The 21,315-nt window shown below is 33.7% G+C and overlaps 2 protein-coding genes across 3 annotated transcripts; both read right to left on the bottom strand.

Moving 5' to 3' along the window:
• Window positions 1–902: 902 nt before the first annotated feature.
• Window positions 903–7,298, bottom strand: LOC142642754 (putative beta-1,3-galactosyltransferase 12). 2 transcript variants are annotated; one of them, XR_012845730.1, is made up of 7 exons: window positions 6,736–7,298; window positions 5,001–5,153; window positions 4,828–4,910; window positions 4,612–4,711; window positions 4,375–4,488; window positions 2,688–2,837; window positions 903–1,396 (listed from the first exon to the last, which is right to left on the bottom strand). XR_012845730.1 is itself a non-coding variant. In XM_075817175.1 (7 exons), exons 1-7 carry the CDS (start codon window positions 7,140–7,142, stop codon window positions 1,302–1,304), a joined length of 1,095 nt encoding a protein of 364 aa, XP_075673290.1. In that variant the 5' UTR covers window positions 7,143–7,271; the 3' UTR covers window positions 903–1,301. The 2 variants fall into 2 exon arrangements, 1 of the variants encoding a protein (XP_075673290.1); XM_075817175.1 differs by having other exon boundaries at window positions 2,688–2,830; window positions 6,736–7,271.
• Window positions 7,299–10,994: 3,696 nt separating this feature from the next.
• Window positions 10,995–14,174, bottom strand: LOC142631457 (zinc transporter 4, chloroplastic-like). Its single transcript, XM_075805657.1, has 4 exons — window positions 13,910–14,174; window positions 13,754–13,811; window positions 12,827–13,548; window positions 10,995–11,634 (listed from the first exon to the last, which is right to left on the bottom strand). Exons 1-4 carry the CDS (start codon window positions 13,922–13,924, stop codon window positions 11,179–11,181), a joined length of 1,251 nt encoding a protein of 416 aa, XP_075661772.1. The 5' UTR covers window positions 13,925–14,174; the 3' UTR covers window positions 10,995–11,178.
• Between the last annotated feature and the right edge of the window lie 7,141 nt (window positions 14,175–21,315).

Below are 21,315 nucleotides of genomic sequence, written 5' to 3'. Positions count from 1 at the left end.
GAGAGAGAGAGAGAGAGAGAGAGAGTAAATTTTAGAGATTTAAGATTTTTGATTTGTTTTGATTTGAGATTGTTTTGTGGGTAATTTGTTAGACCGGATTTGCATTTTATCCAGCTAATTTTTGATTTGTCTAAAGGTTAAGGATGATTTTTTTAGGATAATTGATTTTGTTTAGACTAAAGAATTTTTGGGGTACCAATGTTTACAAGGATATACCAGATTTTTTGTTCTTTGATCACAAGGATGTATAAGATTTTTTAGAGTTTCATTTGAAACTTTTTTTTTTCTTTCTATTACCCCTTCTTTTTAGAAATTTTGGGGCCTCCCTTCCAATTGGGAGCCTTAAGCAATGGCCTAATTGGCCTATTGGAAGGTTTGGCCCTGGCTGAAAGTAACATTGTATAACAGTGATCAGTGACAATCAATGGCGGTTAATGACTTTGTAAATTGTGTCTATATATCTTTTTAGCGAGTTTTATATTTTAAGCTATGTACAAATGACTATATTTATGCACAATGATAGTTGATCTAGGAAGCTCTGATTACGCTTGAATCAAGGATAATTTGATATTCCCTAATTTAGGCAATAATAGGAGTTGTACGGAATCTACAGATACATTCGAATGTGTTTAAGATACAAATAAGGATATAATAATAATAACGAAGTATAAGTACAGATATAATGGCTATATGCTGACACAAGTTAGGTATGATTTACGCTATGGCAGAGAAGATTAAGAAACCACCATCAGGGGAAGTGTTGGAGCTGCTGGCAGCTAGAAGTGAATAAAAGTCCTACATCCCACTCTTATCTCTTTCTTTTTTTTTCCTATTTTATACTTTGATTACTTTATAGGGAAGTAAAAAGAGATGTGGTCGGCTATTATTGGCAGAGTATAAAGTAAAACATTAAGAGTGTACAACATGTATAAGATGCTATGATAAAACTACAAACAACAGTTGTGATCCAAAGATACATTGTAATTTTCGAATCCAGCGCAAATAAACATTGCAATACTGTTCATATATTTCTGTGGTACTGACGATGTCTAACCTATTCACTGGTACTGTAAAGCAATGTGTGGAATCATCTGCGGAAGATGGCGCAAGAGAAATGCTCACTAAGAATACACCACTTGTACAACAAGACTTAATGGATGGATACAAAAGGTCAAAGGAGATGTCATGTCTTCTGGAAGGTACCTTTAAAAATCTATTTTCCCCCAGGAACAAAGAAATATCCCAGCTGATATTCATGTATTTCCAGAATGTAGAGAGTATAATCTCAGACCAGAGAGGCACTATCTGTCATCAACATCAGGAGGCAAGGTTGGACTTCTGGAGCACATACCAATCTTGTGAAGCTCCTTCAGCCTCTTAGTTGGATTGCATAAACCTGAATATTTTCAACAGTTTTCATATATTAGATTATGCTACAGAAAAAATTGTTGTAAAATAGCGGAAGCTTAAATTACCAAGATTGATTGTGAAAATATTTTTAGACTTGTGAAAGATCTCCAAACAAACAATAGGAACAAAGAAAATTAGTCCAAAAGAAAATAGACACAAAACACGAAGATTTACACGGGCAACGACGAACAAATTTCAATACAACAAATTTAGGATAATACAAATTGGTGTAGAGGCACTCTCACAAACTCAATTCTCAAATACACCCAAATAGCTCTCTCTCACAAATAAGAACCAAAAGTTCACAAATACCAAATAACAAATGCGAATTGCACACAAACCAAAGAGAGCCACAAATCAAATCCAAAAGTTGCAACGCACCAAGAGAGAGCAAATCACTGCTGAACCAAAACCAAGTGGTAACAAACCTCTCACTATTCCAAATTGCAACCCACAAATATCAAATAACCAAACCAAGAGAGCCTCTTTTTCTCACACCCACCCACTCTATTTTCACCCTCTTCAATAGCCGCAACACACTGCTTATATAGGATCTTAAGTCGGCAAAGATGAGTCCTTCAAGGAATAGAATTGTATTCTCATATATTCACGTGCTACTCCAAGTAAAGACACTACTTCAAGTAGGACTCTAATTCTCGTCTATTGAGCACGTGAGTTCCAAATCAATTCCAAATTGAATGGGATATCTAAACCGGTTAGGTATCAATTTAAGAGCCCTAAAAAAATTAGGAATTATAGTTGCAGTTGAAATAGGACATCAAGTCTTATACGCTACTCCAAAACAATTTAGATTAGGATAACAAGCCACCGACTTCACAAAAATATCTCATGATTTCAGTGCTAGGTTCATTAAATTGTAAACATTCAAGAGGAAAATCATCAAGACATGTTGAGGGAAGAAAAAAATGACAGTATCTATGCAGAACTGTAAAAGGCCACAAAAGTTAAAACATTGCATTTCACAAGCTACGAATGTGCAAAAGTGAATGTCTGAGGTTTGATCCCTACATGGTTAGATGTTATAGGTTGATCCCATTTTTTAAGGCATATGGTTAAATCAAAACTATTTAAACTTATATAATTGCATCAGCCTCGGTTCTCTTAAGACAAACCTTCACTTTCATGCGTCAACATTTAAACAGCACATGTCAACCAGCAGGCTTTAGACTAGGAAAATGAAATTAGACATCCGCTATTAGTGTAGTACACTATTTATTAGAAACGAACCCATAGGATAAGTTTGAAAAATAATTTACCTGAACATTTTGGGATGTCCCATACTGCAATAGATGTAGGTGTGCATCGAGGGTCACATATTGCCCGGTTATCTTCATGATGGACATTCATAGAAAGCATCCATGACCCAATTGTGACATCCTCATTGCTAAACATCCTCAAACTGAAGACTAGAAATTGCATCTAGTAAGCAGAATGATAACATAGGAAGTCGGAATAATTTTAATACATCTCTATATATGACATCACTCCAGCTCAAATTACACAAATAAAGAAATATTGCTTACTGACAGGAGAAAAAAAAATAATGGACATAGTAATGTTTGATTCCACAGTATGGATGAATACCATTAAGATTCATAGGAATTCATGCTCCTGTTCGATATAGATGCTACTGATTTTATAGTTCAAATTGTTTTTTAATAAGTAATTAACTAAATATGGAAGGAATGCAAAAGAAACAAGTTCCTAATGGAGATAGTAAGCAATATTACTTGCAATACCAAAAATCTACAAAATTAAGAAACGCAGCAGAGAAGGGAAAAAGGTACTCAATAAGAGAGGGATAACACAAAGGAGAAAGGATGACGTAAAGAGATGCATAGGATGCTTGTTTAAGGTGACAGAATGATGTAGTATAATAACAATAAAGTTGAATAATATTGTCCTGACATATCACCCTCACTTTTTTAATTTAGATGTCACAACATAAATGTTAGTACACCTGTAAATCACAACAAATTGTAAATCTAGGAGATCTAGAGCATCGGAAATCACAGGAGTTCAAGCAATGTTCAACTTCACACATTCTAAAAAATCTTGCTAGTACTATTCTTGCTGTCAGTTTTATAAAGGAATTTTGTGGGATTTGGTAAAACCAGATTGTAACATTAAATAGTAAGCATCAAATCACGATTTATTAACTTGGCTTGTCTTGATGACCCCTTAACCAAAACATAGAAATGTTACATGCATATCTGCACTGGCGGAGGGAGGGACCAACACCCCCCCAACCCCCTTCTGCAGGGTGGCTTTTAAAAATTTCCCTCCTCCCTCTTATAATATATATATATATACACACACACACATAATATACATATATATATATATATATATATAACACCATATATCCCAAATCGTTTATAACAGTTAACCCATACCTAGGGCATGCATACTTTTATTAAATATCGTATCATGACCATGAAATTACAGTAATAATATTTCCATATAAATAAATGCATAGACTTTGGTCTGAATTTTGGCTTTCAAAGCTGTACCCTAGTTCAAATTGGAAATTTTGAATTGTGGATATGATCATCAATGAACTATCTTTTACTCCTCTAACTGTTTGAATCAAGCAAACATTCAATTTCGATGGACCAACAAATTAGAACGGATGCATGACAAACAAGGCCAACAATTACTAGATACAAAGGGACCTACAAGTAATTAAAAAATCTATCCGGCAGAGAAAAGCAGTTTACTTGATTTTCAAGAATTATGCCTAACTCCAAATGTAAAGAACAAATCTATTTATCAAATATAACACATACACACAGACATATGTGTATATATGTAGATTATAAAGGATAACTTTTATCTGATGGATGAAGACATCTTCCGGGAAAATAATGTAAAACCGCAATCACTGGCAACAAGAAAATAACAAGTAACATAAAGAAATTAATAGAGGCAAAGTTTACAGACCTGCTATTTCTAGCAGCTGCCAGTGAAGCTACCACCTCTGCAGAAAGAACATATATAGGACCATAAGCATGCAAAAAGTATTCATTTCCAATCAGATGTCCTGATTTCTCATACCTGAAATTTGTGTGATTATAAACCCACTGATAAATTGTAAGCATACAGAAACATATTTCAGAAAAGTAAATAAGCAATCACTAAAAAATAAATTGTCAACTAATAATTTGGAAAACCACATACCATTTCATTTTAGGGTCAGTGATCACTGGTCCTTTCTTCATGCATCCAATGTAAGTTAGTGGATGTGGACGCTCCTTAGCTAGAAGAATTGCTAGCCGATCTGACATATTATGGGAACAGCATTACATTGCATTCTATAAGAATGTTTGTATAGCATCAACAGCATTACATTGCGATAAGACCATTATTAAAGCATCTATATGCACTTTAATGTACCTGGACGTAAATAAATGACATCATCAACTTTGACATAATAATCAGCTTCAAAAAGTTCAAAGGCTGCTTTGAAGAATGCCAGGCTACAAGGCAGGGGAAAAGGAAATAACGCATAAACTTCCAGGAATATCTAATTATCAACATGACAATTAGTACATATACACAATCCTTACGATTTGTAGGGAAGGTTTAAATTGTCTTCCTCAACATCAATAACCATGAAATCTTTGTACTTCTCCATCTCTTTATGAAGCTCTGCCGTCTTTTTTGCATTTTTTGATCGTCCAATTACAAACCTAAAAGCTATTCCAGTAGCTTGTTCCAACCTATAAAAAATGAAAATGAAGTGACTATGCAATTGCAGAAATTATTAAAGTTGTGAAAAGTTAAACAAGAAAATAGAATGGAAGAGGGGTTTATAGTGAGTTAAAATAGAGAAGACAAGCATCGCATGCTTTACAACAGTAATGAAGCATTTCCATTGACAACTTCAACAGCATATATCTTGGACAGGAAAGCTAGTTCTGGCAAACATGGAGAAAGTTTAACCTAACACAAATGTGTTCTTTTAGAAAGGCACAATGGGGCATCATATTTAAACACCAACTCCACACTGACAAGAAAGAAGGATTAAAAACATAAAACAATAAGGCTACGTGAGTGACTTTACACATTTCCACGATTTCTTTGGGAGCTCTCTTGTTGTGGAGAATGAATGAAGAAAGTTTATAAAAAATGTGCCTACCAGTACCAATGATGCTACCAACTCAACAACTAGAGAAGGTTCATGCAATGTCTGTAAAAATACTCTAGCTTTCATGAAAATAACACCAGGTTCATATAGAAGGAGAGAGAGAGAGAGAGAGAGAGATTCCATGTGCATTTGAACAAAGTGTAAGTGATACGCATAAGGAAGAAAAGCACTAGCCATGAATTTCAACTAATATCCACAAAATCATCGTCCGGACCATACACAAACAAATAAATATGCACATATAGAGTATTTTTCATGATGATCAAGCAAAAAATAAGTAATGCTCTCAGTCTGGTAGCAGGAATTCAGCAGATAAAACACTGAAATTGTTTAATCTTAACTTGTTTTCTTCTTTTTAGGGGTTACAAGAAATCAATAATATCCACTCCACTAAACCAAGTACATTTATTTAATCATAACCAAAGACAAAGAAACTAACATTTTTAAAGCTAGTAATTGCTTCTCAATATTTCATGTTAGTAACATTCCACTTTCTTCTTGAGTAAGAACACAAAACTTTTTATAAGTATAAGTGCTTGTGAGGTGTGGGAGGCAAGGGCTGGGTTCAAGTCTCCGAGAGGAAACTTCACACACTTTTACACTTAGATTAGATTAGAATAGAATTTCTATCTTGTATAAAATAAAAAATAAAAAAGAATACAAAACTTTTCTTGGTCCTTTTCATAACAGTTGATGTGGCAAGTTTTGTTAAGGTTTTATTTCTTGGATCAAACAGTAGTGTACACAGAGTGCCACATTTTAAAAGACGACATCGAAGACAGCTTTTATATATGTAATACTTAATACACTTTTAAATTTGTAATATTTATTTTGAACCATGAAATCATTGAAATGGATCCATTTTAAACGGAGAGAATCCTTTGACTACTTTTACTAACACCAATCAAACCATGCCACCTTAACTTTTGTAAAATCTTCTCTCTCTCTCCAAACTTATTTGAGTGACACTGAACAATCCCATTACTATTTTAACTTAATTGAAAAGCAGTTTAATTTAATTCAGATCAACAAAGAACAAACAATCACATGCAAGAAAAACCCACCATTGATTTCCATTTCCAATGCCAACGCACAATCTGATCACAACCCATTTTCCAAAAACAACAATTTAGCTAAACAAAAAGCTGAGATACCTCAAAAGCCCATCTGGGTCAGAAGGAAACCAAGTCTCCCTCAAAGCCAAGCGACGATCGGAGGATCCAAACCCGGTGTGAATACCAACGAACCCAAGTAGCTTAGGCCGCTCCACCAAGCCCCCACCATTGTCACCTTTCGAGTAGAAAGCCCGGAAAGTGTCTTCGGATCTGCCACATCGGAAAACGGGCACGGGTCTGGGTCGCCGGAGAGCAGAAACGGCAAGGATAGTGCCGACGAGGCCAAAGATAAAGCAGAGGAGTGAAAAGACGAGAATGGGCAAGGGGAGGTTGGTGGGAACAAGGGTAGAATTGGGTTTTTGAGGTTTGAGCGGTTTGGAGGTGTATGAGGTTGGAAGAGAAGGAGAGGAGGAACGGTGAGTGTGAGTGTTGGAGAAGAGTGGCATTTTCGTGAATTTTGGCTTGTTGGGATTCAGAGAGTTTCAGAGAGACAGAGAGACAAACTCACACTCACAAATCACAATGCCTTTTGAGTTTTGAGAGATATTGATGAGTGTTTAGAGTTTAGGACAGTATCTTGTACTTGAAGTGAGTACTAAACTAAGTTAAAGGAGTTGTTGTTTCAGTTTTAGTGTCTTTTTCAGTTGATTTGGATCTTCTTCCTTGAAACTATTTTTAGACTGTGTCTTTTCTTTTTCTTTTTTTGGGTTTTAAGTATTACAGTAAATTGGTAGATCATATGTCTATCTCACAATTAAGTTGTATTTGGAAATAGAGTTTAAATCAGCTTATTTTAATATTTAATTTATTTTTATTATATTTAAAAATAGAGTTTGAATAAGCTTATTTTAATATTTAATTTATTTTTATTACTATTCATAATTCCCGTTACATTTTTTATACTATTTATATTTTTGAATTTCACAATTTACCATGATTGGTACATGTGAAATTTTGTTTTAAGTGTCAACCATACTATGCCATCACGGTTCTCAAAATGAGAGAGAAGATTTAGAGGACGTTTGGATCCAGCTTAATTAGCTGCGTCCACGTTTTTTTTTTTTTTTCAATGCGTGTTTGTTATTGTTCATTGGCCATGAACAGTGATTTTAGGCCAATGAACAGTAACTTTTGGAATGAACAGTATTTTTTACCTTTTAAAAATTATTTTACTACAGTGTTTTCAGTTTTCAGTAATAAGTTCTATCCAAACGGACCCTTACATTCATCAATCAATGCGTAGCAAAAGTTATTATGTCCACTACTTATCAATCACCTTTAAGTTAAAATTGTTGTCATTAGAGCATCTACAATAGTGGAGCTAAAAATTTAGCAATTTAGCTCTACCAAAAGTTACTTTATCTATTTTACCTACACATGTTGCAGCAGTGGATCTATTTTAGCTTTCAACACAATAAAATAATATAAACATCACAATAAAATAATATATCTACCACAATAAAATAATACATCTCACTACAATAAAAACACCACAATAAAAAGGTAATGTGAACACAAAATAAAAAATTAATTTTTTTTTTTTTAGCTCTCATGAACAGTGCACATCTATCTATAGATGTGCACTGTAGCAATGAGCTAAAAAAATATAGATTTAGCTCCACTGCTGCAAGTGCTCTTAATAATAGCTTCTTTTAGTAGGGCTAAATTTTAATATCAAATCAAGAACAAAATTTATGATGAATCAAATTAATACTTCAAATCGCTTACAATTTTCACATCAATGATATCAAACTAAACTCAAATATCATGTTTTAAAAGGGAAATTAATAAAAAAAGATTAATAATAAAACAAAAGTTAATGTTTTGTTCACATATTAACTTAAAATCACCAAACTGATCAGAATTTAACCAAACAAATTAAAACAAACAAGGATTATAATAGGGCCAAAGTTTTGGTTGAGGTGAAAGATGGGTGATTCATACCAATGCTTTGGTAAGGGGGAGGAGGGACATGCCAGAATTTGTGAAATTCTAGATTCAACACCAAACGATATATTATACTTTGAGTATATTTGGATACTGTTTATTTTGCTGAAAACTGATACAATAAAAAATAATAAAAAGTTACTGTTCACAAAATTTTTACTGTTCACATACCTAAATGCACTGTTCATGGACAATGAACAGTGCATAAGGAGTTTAACTATAAAAAAAAAATTAAAAAAAAAAAAAAAAAAAAAGGGAAACGTAAAATGTGAGCTTATCCAAACACTCACCTTATGTCCTCAAGGATATGTTTGGTTTGAGCTAAAATAAGAATGATAGAAAAATAAATAAGAAAAAATAAGATTAGGTGTTATTTGGCAAGTAGAGAAAGTATGAAAATTTTTTGATAGATTCCATTAATTTTCTTCCGGAACTTACCAAAATTCATCTTTCCGAATTAGAGAAAAAAAATTCGTGAAAACAACTATCCAGCACAATGACAAAATTGCCCACAAATTTTTTAATGCTTCTCACCTACCTCCAGTCACTTCACCGCAAGTCTAATACCTCTCCTTGCGTTGTTTGTATCTTCTCTACAGCAATGTCTCTGGCCCTTCTCCTCCTTTTTTTTTTTCCCCCCATTATTTTCATCACTCTTTGTACAGCGCAAAGGAGGTTTTTTGTTGTCCAATTTTTTCATTGTAGCTTTCATAAGATCTCTGTTTTATATCCTCTTAAATTAAAAGATTTCTATGTTTTTTGTTGCCTAGTTTTTTTTCTTATTTTTTATTTATGGCTTCCATCCAGCAATATGGTGTGTGTGTGTGTGAATATATATTGTGCGTACCTAAAATATAGTTGTTGGGCTTAAACTCTATTTGGGTTCACAATCTATTTGTATTGTGGGTTTTGGGTTTCCTACTGTGGGGGTTCTGTACTTGGTCACTCAAATATACTCATCTCCTCCTTTCTTCCTTAGACCTCTTGGAATCCCTTTCTCTCTTTCTCTACGTGTCTTTGTCTCTCTGAATACCCTCCCAATTTTTTCAGTGTTTTTCCTCCCAAAATGCCCGCCCCAATCTCGAATTCTAATCTCTTATTTATAGCCCAAGGTTAGTGGAAGGGCTATGATTATTTTCGTGGTGAGTGGGAAGAGAGGTCTAATGCTATTACCTTTAAGTAAGTGTTTAGTTGGGAGTGAGGGATGGTGAGAATGGCATTGGAACTAGTTTTACCGTTAGAGGGACCGCTCGACATCGATACTCCCTAGGCTCTGCCAAGCTCCCTAGGACCCATCTTCTAGGGAAATTGCATTCCCCGACCAAGTAAGATCTCACCATCGCTATTCATGTCATAATCGGCTTTGTAGCGATTCCCGGATTTTTGGTTGGGTGACGAGGCTTACTTGGACCATGCTCATGGACCCAACAGAGTATGTATTCGTGCATGATACTCCAAGACTTGAGGCCCAACGAGTTTTGGGTCTTGTACGCGTGACATTATTGTGATGGGTTTCATGAACACTGGGCATACAGAGAAGTATTGTCCCATACATACATATATATATATATATATTATCTATAATTACAAAGAAAAATAATATAAATTTACATGTATGATGTGTTAATTTTTATATCATTTAATTAGTACAAATAAATTATTTCTTATATATTATGTAATAAGGGTATATGAATAAATTTATATAACTACATTTTTTATACTCCTATTTTTCTCTTCAACCAAACAAAAAGGATTTTCCATCCCTTTCACTTTTTCACACCTTCAACCAAATACACATGAAAAAAAAACACTAAATTTTTTCTATCATTCTATTTTTCTAACGTCCCACCAATTATCTATCTTCTCACTTTTCTACTTCTCCAATCAAACAGACCTAAGACTCTTGATTTGCTAGTTTCTTTAATACAATCCCTTATAATCCAAAGATAAAAGAAATCATTTTTGAATTAAGTTGTGATATCCCAAATAGATCATATATTAGATTAGACTGTATGACTTTCAGAGTCTCACATCCAAAATATATTAAGTTAGACTTTAGATTGTATGAGTGTCAGAGTCTCATCCAACATATATTAAGTTGATCAAGATTATATAAACAATTACAGATAACCTGAATGTAATTTGATTAGACATTCTGGAATACATCACAGATTTGGTAATCCTTTTCTCGAATCCTATTACTACAAGCTTTAGGAAAAACCCACACAGACCAAGACCATTCAAGATGGCATCAGTATGTGCTCGTACAAAATGCTGAATATGAACATGTGCAATTGAAAAATGAGTTGGAAAAATTTGTCACGTGGGGGGAATATATTGGTCAGCAATAATAATATCAAAATGGAGAAAAGAGTAATCTTTTTTTTTTCTCTTCTTTTTTTAATCAAAAGCTATGAATACAAACCTTTTTTCTTCCTACCCTCTCCTTGCTAAGAGAAACCAAAAAGAAAGAATTTTGATGCATTGCCACAATTACACACAAAAAGCGAGAAATCTAAACCAATATATTAAGAATCAAGCCCAAATTGCTAATGAAGACATCAATCCAGCCCCAAGGAAGAGTGTAAAATAAGAAACTACTTGCAGTCTAAAGTTGCAGCTCATCCTCTTACTCAAGAAATCAGCAGCAATTAGGTCCACCAAAGCCATGTAAACCAAAATGCCAGCTGACATTGAATCCAAGATGCCTTCAGTAACCAGCGCGCCCACACTGTATGGGTTGTAGAATGAAGCAATGGCAATCCCAACAGCAATCCCTGCTGGGGTTGTCAAGGCAAAAAAGCATGCCATCACTGTTGCTGATAGATTTTTAAACTGGGCTTGGGAGATGCAGCCTCCAAGTGCAAATCCTTCAAAGAATTGATGGAAGGATAATGCTGCAATTAAGGGTCTTATAGTACATGGACTTTGTGAAACTCCTAGTGATAGTCCAATGATAACTGAATGTGATACAATCCCAAGTTCCAAAACCTGCATAGAAAAGGTTTGGAAATATTATATATACACAATTTAATTGGTCAAGTAATTAGTAGCTACTAGAAACTCAATCTGCACAATGATTGTTAAAAGTTCTCAGAGCCATCTTATATACAGAATGTAAGACTAATCCTTCCAATGAAAAAGCATATGCAGATTACAATTTACAACACATGGTACATTGACAGGCATTGGCAAAGTTCTCCTTTGAAACTAACAAAGCCTGAAAGCTAAACCAACAACTACAGTGAAGGTGCGGGCAGTAATTAAATTACTTAGGACCGTGTACAAGTACTATACGCTATTGCTGAATTGGCCTATAATATAAAGGGTCGAGAAAGGAGGAAAATTTTGTTGACATTCATTTGTTTTGGTCCAATTAGAAGCATTTCAAACTTACAAATGTCAAATTTGTTTGATCACCAACCTGACCAAATCGGACAATGAAATGAACTCACAAACTACATTCCAAAACAAAGTTATTTAACTTAGACAACAATGATATTTTAGCAAAGAGAAAAAGAAAGAATGAGCTATACACAATGTCAACAAGAGGATAGGAATTGAATTCATCAAGCTCACTAAAGTTTATTATGACTTGGCAAAATAAGTGAGACCCTAATCACCCTACACAACCAACAGGATTAGGACCATAACACCACCACCATTCTCTAAATTCACTCGCTCAAAATAAGGTACTTATTGAAAGCATAAGTCAAATAATAGTATAATACCAAAAAAAATTAAAAAAAATATCCAATAAACATATTATATTTATCATGTGAAAGTGATATTACAATATTCGTGTAACCTTAAAAAATGTCATAAAAAGTTTATCATAACATGTTATGCAATATGAAAAGTTTCGTGAAAGTTTGTGCGTTTATTATCAAAAGTGAACCAAATGTTTTTTTTAGTTCATCAAAAAAGTGAACCAAATGTTTTTTGCTGAAAAAAAAGTGAACCAAATGTTTGTGGACCTGTGGTCCTACCAATAACTAGGTAAAAACTAGGTCCCACATTTACTTTTGAAAGTGGCAGAGTACCATTTATAGACCCACCTCAACCAGCCACACTATTACTAGCACTTTTAACCCATCCTCAACAATCAAAGCACTAATTAAAATCACTAATGAACATCCAAACAAAAACACAGAGGAAAACAAAAAACCAAACCCACACATACCTGTGAAACGACGACGTGTCTAACACCCCCATCCTCCTCCTCATCATCAAACCCATGAGAATGCCCATGCCCGTGCCCATGTCCATGTCCATGTCCATGTCCATGATCACTCACGTACCCATCACATGCATCCTGTCCATGTGGATGAGAATGTCTATGGTGCGCCGCATGTGCATGCATTCCCACAATATGGATTCCACCACCTTCTTCTTCTCCAAACACTTTCCCACCATTCCCATCCAAACCCGTCACAATCCCACTCTCCAAACCCGGATCCTCCGACCCGACCCTGATCTTTTCCTCAAGTACTCTCTGTTTCCTTTCATAATACTGGGTCCCAACAAAGTCAACGAATAGGGTCACCAGCGAAGCCACCATGGCAAAAAACCCAGAAAATGGAAACTTGGACCACGGGTACTCGGGCAAACACGGGTCGGATAGCGCCTCCGACCCACCCGACAACATGTGGACAAACCCGGTTGCGAGAATTACACCGGCAGCGAAAGCTTTCGCCGCAACAAACACATTTCCGTCGGTACGAAGGAAACGGCGGTTCCTTCCCACGAGTGGAATCGCGATTCCAACCACTCCAGCAATCAAAATCGAAGCTATGGCCACGAGTTTGAGATTCAAAGCCGCTGCCTCGTCTCTGCAATTCTCTAACTCGCCATTTTTACAGCTCGCTTTCGACATGGATTCCGAAACTGTGCTAAAGATCGAGTCTTTATTGGTGTTCGATGCATAAAAAGAGCAAAAAAACAAGAATGCCCAGATGTTAGAAACAGAGTAAAAGAATCAAACATGGTCAAATATGGGTTAAAGATTGAGTTTTTGAATTGGGTTTTTTGTATGATCGAATACCCAATAGCCAAAAGGGAAAGAATTTCGTGAAATTGAGTTCAATTTGGTGATGGGGATTGAATTTACCTGGCAAAGTTTGGAGTTTTGTTCTGAACCCTTCGAGACAGAGCAGAGACCAGAGATCCTGGATAGAACAGAAACAAAAACGTCATCGTTAATAAAATATAGAAACAAAATTGACTAAGAGAGAGAGAGAGAGAGATAGAGTCTCGAAGAATGAACCTCAATGAACGACATGGGAAGAGAGATGAGCGGATTCTCGGATTTATGCTTTTTTTCAAAAAGAGTCTTTGGTGTGATCGGTGGGGATTGATGACTCGTAGTGTGTTATTGTTATTTATTCTAATGCCTTTGTGGCGTTGGAGTGCGCTTTGTTACAATTCGATTCTGCGTACAGTTTCGTGTCGAAATTCGATGAGCTAATGTGGGAGAGAGAGAGACAGAGAGTGTCGACATATTTTGAGGTTTTTGACGAAAGGTTAGGGGCAACGGAGGAAGAAGAAGCCTTTTGTTGCAACTCTTTGTATGAGAATGAGCGCGATAGTGTCGACATTTTGTGTTTGTCTAACATTCTCTCTCTCCTAGTAAGTTCTCAACAATCTTCCTGCTTGATTTGTTTACTTTTATATATTAGTTTTTTTTTTCCATTTTGAAAATTACTTATCATTTCTAGTAATTTTTCTTAATATAGGACCAAAAAATTTAAAAATAAATTTATTTAAAAATAATTGAAAGTTAAATTATTTAAAATAAAATTACAATAAAAAAAATTATGCGAAACTTGCAAATAATACTAAAATAAGCAATAAAAATCAACTTATAATTCAATTACAAACACTACAGTACTACAACTACATGTTTTGGATGGTACATTGTTTCAAAATGACTTTATTTTAGTTTGGGAAGTCCTAAAATGAATTCGTCTTTTAAATGTTAGTAAATGAATTTCCTGACTTCTTATTTTAATTTACTAAAAAAAGTCAATATTCATCTTTTACTAGAGTTTATATTAGTTAACTTATAATAATAATAATAATGATGATGATGATGATGTAGTTATGGAAACTTGTAAATTTTTAGGTAAAAGGCAATACATACAGAGAGGTGCTACGTTCACAACATTTTTACAATATTTTTACAACAAATCATAGGTGGTTAGTTATTATTGGTTCAAATTTGAACTTAACACTAAGATTACTTTTTTGCCCCAACAATAACAACCAGTAACAACCTGCCACTTAAGATTTGTTGTAAAAATGTTGTGGACATATCATTTCTCATACACTAAATGACTTTTTTTTCTCAAGAAGTTTAATTTTCTATTCAGAACTAACAAAATAGAACAAAGTGAGTATTTGATTTTGTTGATACCCATTTTGGTGACACATTTTTTTACAAGTCCAATTTATGTATTATGTTTTATTTTATTCTTTTAAACATGACCCAATCTCATGTGACTTATTGGGAAAATTGATGAAATATGGTTTGGAAGGTATGAATCGGTTTCTTTAAGACCTTTTACATGAGCCTAGCCCATGCGTGTAGGGGTGTCAATGTTTGACTCAACCCGCAAACACGACAGGAATCTGACACGGGTTTTTGCGGGTTAGGATTGTGCCTTAATGGGTTTGGGTCATAAACGGGTCGACTCGAAAGCGACACGATAAGAAACATGTCATAAACAGGTCAACTTGCATAACTCGCAATAGACACGCCAAATTATTTATTTCAACCCGAAATGACTCACTTAACGCAACCTGTTTAACTTGTACGATAACTTACAAGAGATATAATTGGAAATTGAAACTTTACAAACCCTAGATCTCTAAACCCTACAAACCTTCTTATAATTATTTCAGTTGTACTACTCACTCTACTATCTTATAGTTTCATACCCAATTCTTAAACTCAAAATCTCAAACTAGTTATTACTCTCTCTCTCTCTCTCTCTCTCTCTCTCTCTCTCTCTCTCTCTCTCTCTCTCTCTCTCTCTCTTGTGGATGATAATCGTATTCATAGTCAGAATTAGTCTACTGTTTGCTCCAATTCTTTAATTATTGATACTTATCATTTAGCGAGTTTCAAGAATATTATATTTTTGTTAAATTATATTATTTCTATTAAACTATGTTATTTTGAATTTGGGTTGAAGTGTATGCACTTCTTTTAGGGTGTAAATAAATTAATTCTAGATGAATGTTATATTTTTGTTGAACTATATTATTTTGAATGTGGGTTAAAGACTTGAAGTGTATGCACTGCTCTTAGGATGTAAAAATAAAAAATAAAAAAATTTCTAGATGGATGTTATATTAAATATTATGCAGGTTAAAATGGGTTGTGTTACATTCGTGTCAACCCAACACGACTCGTTTATTAAACGTGTCAAATAGGTTAGGTCAGGTTAATCTACCTTATTAACAGGTCGGGTATGGGTTGAAGGATTATGACACAATTATTAATGAGTCAAGTAGTTGAGTTATTTAGTCGAATACCCTACCTCGACACAACACGAACCCGACACGCTAACCTGAATTGACACAGTGTGCTATCAAGTGAGTAAGGGACACTAGTAACACCTCAGGCTCATGGAGGAGGTCTTATACCTAAAATTTTCACCCCAAAAGAGCTTTCATGCTCTAGCTGACTGCGGCTTAAAGTTTCTACTTGAACCCATTTTTTCTTTAAACATAGTTGGCTCTCATTGGCCAACTCCATTTACTAGCCCTTACTTAGGTGAGCCTTTCAATGGTCTGAAATGTCTGGCCAAACGCAACCAATTAGAGCAAACTCCTTTTATTTCCAAAATTATGTAAAAAGCAACTGACTCATTTCCTAAGTAAAAGGCAAACTACACCAAATCATGGAAATATCACTCAGGAGGTCCAAAGCCTTTCTCCATGCCAAAAAACTAGTCATTAGTAACAACCTAAACTCAATATAAAACTCTCCCTTCATCTCAAAAAGGGGGAAGGGGGGATCGAGTTTTCTTCTAAGAGCAACACCCAAAGCTTAATACAAGAGTCTCTCTTCAGCTAAAAAACCAAAATCCACGTTTTAACCATAGAGTTGACACTTTAGAGTAAAAACTCATTCAATCAGTTAACATTCTCAAAATTTTGAACCTTGGGGGTGAAAATATGGGTACAGGGCAAGGTAGTCAATACCGTACCATTATGGCCGTACCGATCAGTATGTACGGTATGTATACCAATATCGAAACGTCAATATTTCGTACTGGTTTAAATACTGGTCAATTCGGGCAATACTGACTGGTACAAGTTTTTTTTTAATTTTTAATTTTTGTAATTTTTCAAATTTTGTTAGGGCATAATGGTAACTTATTTGCATTAACTTATTAGTATTATTTGTTTTCTTAGTATGCAATGAACAATCAAGCTTTCTATTTTTTATATCGTGTTTTTTTTTTAATTTATACTAAAGTCTAAAACCATTAATAATTTGTTATGAATTGAGAAAATGTTTTATGGTAACTTTTATATTTATTGTAATACACACACACACACACACACACACACATATATTTATAAATATAAAAAATAACGGTAAACCCGAAACGGTATACCGTATTGACTGGTACCAAAATATATCGTTCCACTGGTCAAACTGGTATAGCCTCCAGTACGAGATTGACTCCCTTGGTATAGGGGAACCTTCCCACTCTTCCTCACAATCTCTCTCAATTTTTTTTTCTCACTGACTGTGGGTCAAAATTTTTGACCTGTATATTTTTTATGCATTTTCTTGTATTTTAGTTATAGCATTTTGATTTCTCTCTCGTTAAAGCACCATTAGCCTTTTGTTCATTATACATTTGAAATTTTGGACTTGATTTTTCACAAATAAACATTTCTAAAGAACCCAAGGGAAGATTTGGGCTAATTTTGCATTTTTAGCTCTTGTCGCCAAACGTCCCCGACAGATTTCAATATAAGTGTGTCTTTTGGAAAGTAGTGTATAAGTAAATTGAAAACCAAAAAAAAAAAAAAAAAGTGCACAAGCCTACAAGGATGTCCTCGTTCCTTCTATAAAATAAATAAATAAAAGATGTCCTTTTACTTTTTTTTAAACGACTTTTATGAGACTGTAATTCAAATATCATAATTTATTTTCTCATTATCTACCTATCTAAAAACCATGGTCCAAAATTTGCTTCACTTTGTATCTTTGGATGTGTCCTTAAAAAAAAGCGTCTTTTGTTTTGTACTATTCCTTTGTAATGGAATTTGATCATTGCTAATTTGATTGATCACTCTAGAAGAAATTGGGATATGCATGAAATCTGCACATTGTTTGATCAATATGCAATAGCAATTAAGATATTGGAAAACTTTTAGGTATTCTTGGAGTACAGAGAAATTGTAAATTTTTTTTTTCACATTTATAATGGAACTTACTATGAATTTAATGAGTGGATCTCACCATAAATGCGAGAGGATGAAACACCATTCTCTATACTCTGAAAATTGATAGAATCATCTTAGCTTGAATAGAATGATTATTGTTTTTTAGTGAAATCAAGCAATCAGGCTACGTTTGAAGTTTGGAATCAATTGTACATAACAAGTTCCGTAAAAGGCAAAAAGATGTTCCTTTTCATTTAAGGACTGATTCGTTTTGTGTTTCCCCTCTGATGTCACATTCCAGTTCTATCAAACTTAGAAGACCATGCATGTGTGTGGATTGAGATCAACACCTAATGCAATTGCAATTAATGGCTGAGATTAAGGGTTGTAATAAGCAATTTTCAATTTCAATTATTAAATTAAAAATATTAAAAAGAAGTAAAAAGGTTAAAGTTAGAAAGTTAAGAAAGTCCTAGCAGTTGCAACACCTTGTGGCCAGTGGTAGGGCTCCCACCGCGAGGGGGGATTAGTTGAGATGTGCGTATGCTGGCCCGAACACGCCGTGGGAAAAAAAAAGTGAGAAAAAAGTAGGTAATTGGACCTGATCTTAATCCTTGTGTGATCAAACTCAAGATGATGAACTTCGCCTCTAGAATTTCTTTTTTTGTCGGGTTTAATAGAAACTCTAGACTTTCATTCAACTATTTAAACTTACTAATCAATAAATGATTGCAATTAATGCAAATGTGTGTATGTATGTGTGTGTGTGTGTGTGTGTGTGTCTCTCTCTCTCTATATATATATACATATATACACACGCACACATACATACAGAAACGATGTGATTGAACCTACTATGTCTATTCCAAGATTGTTCTTATAATCGAACCAAAATTTCAATAAGTTGCTTTTTGGATATAAAGGAGATTTGATTCAATTTTATTTATCATTTAAGGTAAACTTGAACCTACCATTTGATCTTTTACAACTTTTGAGTTAGACCTAGAAGAGGTCCATCCAAAAAAAAGGAAAGGATTACAAAAAAGATAATTTCTAATTTTGGCTTTTTTCCTGAATAAAGATATATTTCAAGTTGCAACCCAAAAGGAGTAAAAAGGCCGGTGAAGTTAGCTTTTACATTTCCCCATGTCAAGCCCAAGTGTGTGGTTCAATACAAAATAAAGGGCTCAGCTTTTAGTCTGAATTGACTACTGAGCTTCAACTCCACGATCTTTAGAATTTTTAAATAGCGAGCCCAAAGTTTGTAGGGCAAGCCCAGTTATTATGCCCAATCAAGTGAGTAAATGGTGGCATGGCATGAGACTCAGAATGTGTTAAGTATCACTATCAAGACAGTCACAGAAGTAAACATTCTTGATATGAAAGCCCATTTGAATCAATTAATGATTTTAGGAAAATTGGTCAATGTTTATTGTCCTGTACTGTTGTTCATCCTATAGTAATATTTTGTTTTTTGTTTCTTTTTTTGGCTGAATCTATAGTAATATTTTGTTTAAAATATACTATTAGTCTCCAAAATTATAATTTGGGTTAATTTTTACTTTTGTCAAAAGATTTTTTAGTTTATTAGTCTTCGGATGATTGAAAATGTATCATATTCTTTTTTCCTTTTTTTTTTAAATATTTTTTTAAAATTTTTTATAAACGAAAATGTATCAAATTTTTATGTAATTTTGCCATCATAACAAAACACCATGTGTCTTTCCGAATTTTGTTACGTAAGCAAGATTTATAATAACAAAAATACAAAAGACTAATTCAATATGTCATTAATTTTCGCCTTCAAAAAAATATGTCATTAATTTTCTGAATGGTCAAAATAAATTTAAAGATTAACATAAAACTTGACTCAAATTTAGTAATTAAACATATACTCTTACCTAACATTTTTTTTTTATTAATACTTGATAAAAATATGTGCCATGCAAACGATTTTCACGTAAGCATTCTTCAATCTATTTTTATAAGTTAGATATTCATTTCCCTGAGTCGTTGAGTAAATTCATCGTTATCTTTAAAAATAATCCTTATCCCAGAATAACACCAGAAGGTTAGTTAATTTGATTAGATTCCTCATCTCAAATGGCAACAAAAATGGGTAGTTCAATGATTAACCATGTCTTACTACAATTTGAAACCTACTAGCCATTGAAATTTGAAAATCCACTTTAGAAAACCTAATGGGGTTTATTAGGAGTTGGAGAAGGAGGAAATCATTCGAGTTCCTTTTATTGATGAACATATAATATTAATAGGTATAAATTATCCGTTTATGGTCTTGTTAATGGATGCTCTTAGAATATTTGTTAATGAATTATTTTATAAAAGTTTTAATACCACTAATATAAAAAATATATAAAACTATAAAAAAAAAGTCAATTTTTTTAATAAAACGTTTCTAAAAAATATTTTCTAAACCAATGTTCTTAGGGAATTTGTTAACTTCTCCCTTCATTTATATCAAACTAGTTTATAACCAATTATTGCGATATAAAAATTGCTTATGACCACTTCTTCTTGGAATCTTATACTCAAACTAAAAATAATAATAATTATGGGGACAATGGCATTGCAAGTTCCATACCAACCTAGTGCGGTCCCTCAAATAGATCGTACTCTTTCCCACAGGGGTGAAGCCAGAAATTTTGGTTTAGAGGGGCCAAACTACTTATTTATATATACATTCATTTACGCAACTACATATTGATATGTTCACACACACACACACATACACGTGTGTGTCCAAGATAATTGCTTTTTAAGTATTGTCACCCCTAAACATTACATATCCTCAGTGTAGTTTTTTTCATTTAACATTTTATGTCTAAATCAAATATTGACAAACAACTCAACTTAACAACAACATTGAAAGACTTAATCAAAAAAAAAACAAAATAACTCTAAGTAGAAGTTTCTTTTATAAAAAACTTACTATTTGAACTCAACCACTAAAACTTACCAATTAAGAGAAGAAAAAACTAAAAAGAAGTACTTTTTTTTTGCTTACAAGATGGATAGTTTGTTGTTATTAACCAATATTTATTGGAACCCACAATTAGTTGTTCAATTACTTTTTGTAGGGGCTAACTTTTATTTTTTGGAGGGGTTATCTATTAAGTTTAAGGTCTAATATTTTAAAAAAAATTGCAAAACACATATACATTATGAAGTTTTTAAAAAATTTTGGGGCGGGCCGGGCCATGGTAAGTGTAGCTCCGCCCCTACTTTCCCAAATAGATC

The sequence above is a fragment of the Castanea sativa genome, chromosome 1 (genome assembly GCF_040712315.1).
Source record: "Castanea sativa cultivar Marrone di Chiusa Pesio chromosome 1, ASM4071231v1".
In the NCBI taxonomy this organism is placed as follows: Eukaryota; Viridiplantae; Streptophyta; class Magnoliopsida; order Fagales; family Fagaceae; genus Castanea; species Castanea sativa.
Note: the sequence above shows the minus strand (reverse complement) of the source record. Positions and strands in the feature narration are given on the sequence as shown.

Coding starts and splice junctions, on each gene's coding strand:
- LOC142642754 (XM_075817175.1), bottom strand. CDS start 7,142: ATGCCACTCTTCTCCAACACTCACACTCACCGTTCCTCCTCTCCTTCT. Junction 5,154..6,735: donor GACCCAGATGGGCTTTTGAG/GTATCTCAGCTT, acceptor CATTTTTTATAG/GTTGGAACAAGCTACTGGAA. Junction 1,397..2,687: donor GGACATCCCAAAATGTTCAG/GTAAATTATTTT, acceptor GAAAATATTCAG/GTTTATGCAATCCAACTAAG.
- LOC142631457 (XM_075805657.1), bottom strand. Junction 13,549..13,753: donor AAAACTCCAAACTTTGCCAG/GTAAATTCAATC, acceptor ACACCAATAAAG/ACTCGATCTTTAGCACAGTT. Junction 11,635..12,826: donor GACACGTCGTCGTTTCACAG/GTATGTGTGGGT, acceptor TTTTCTATGCAG/GTTTTGGAACTTGGGATTGT.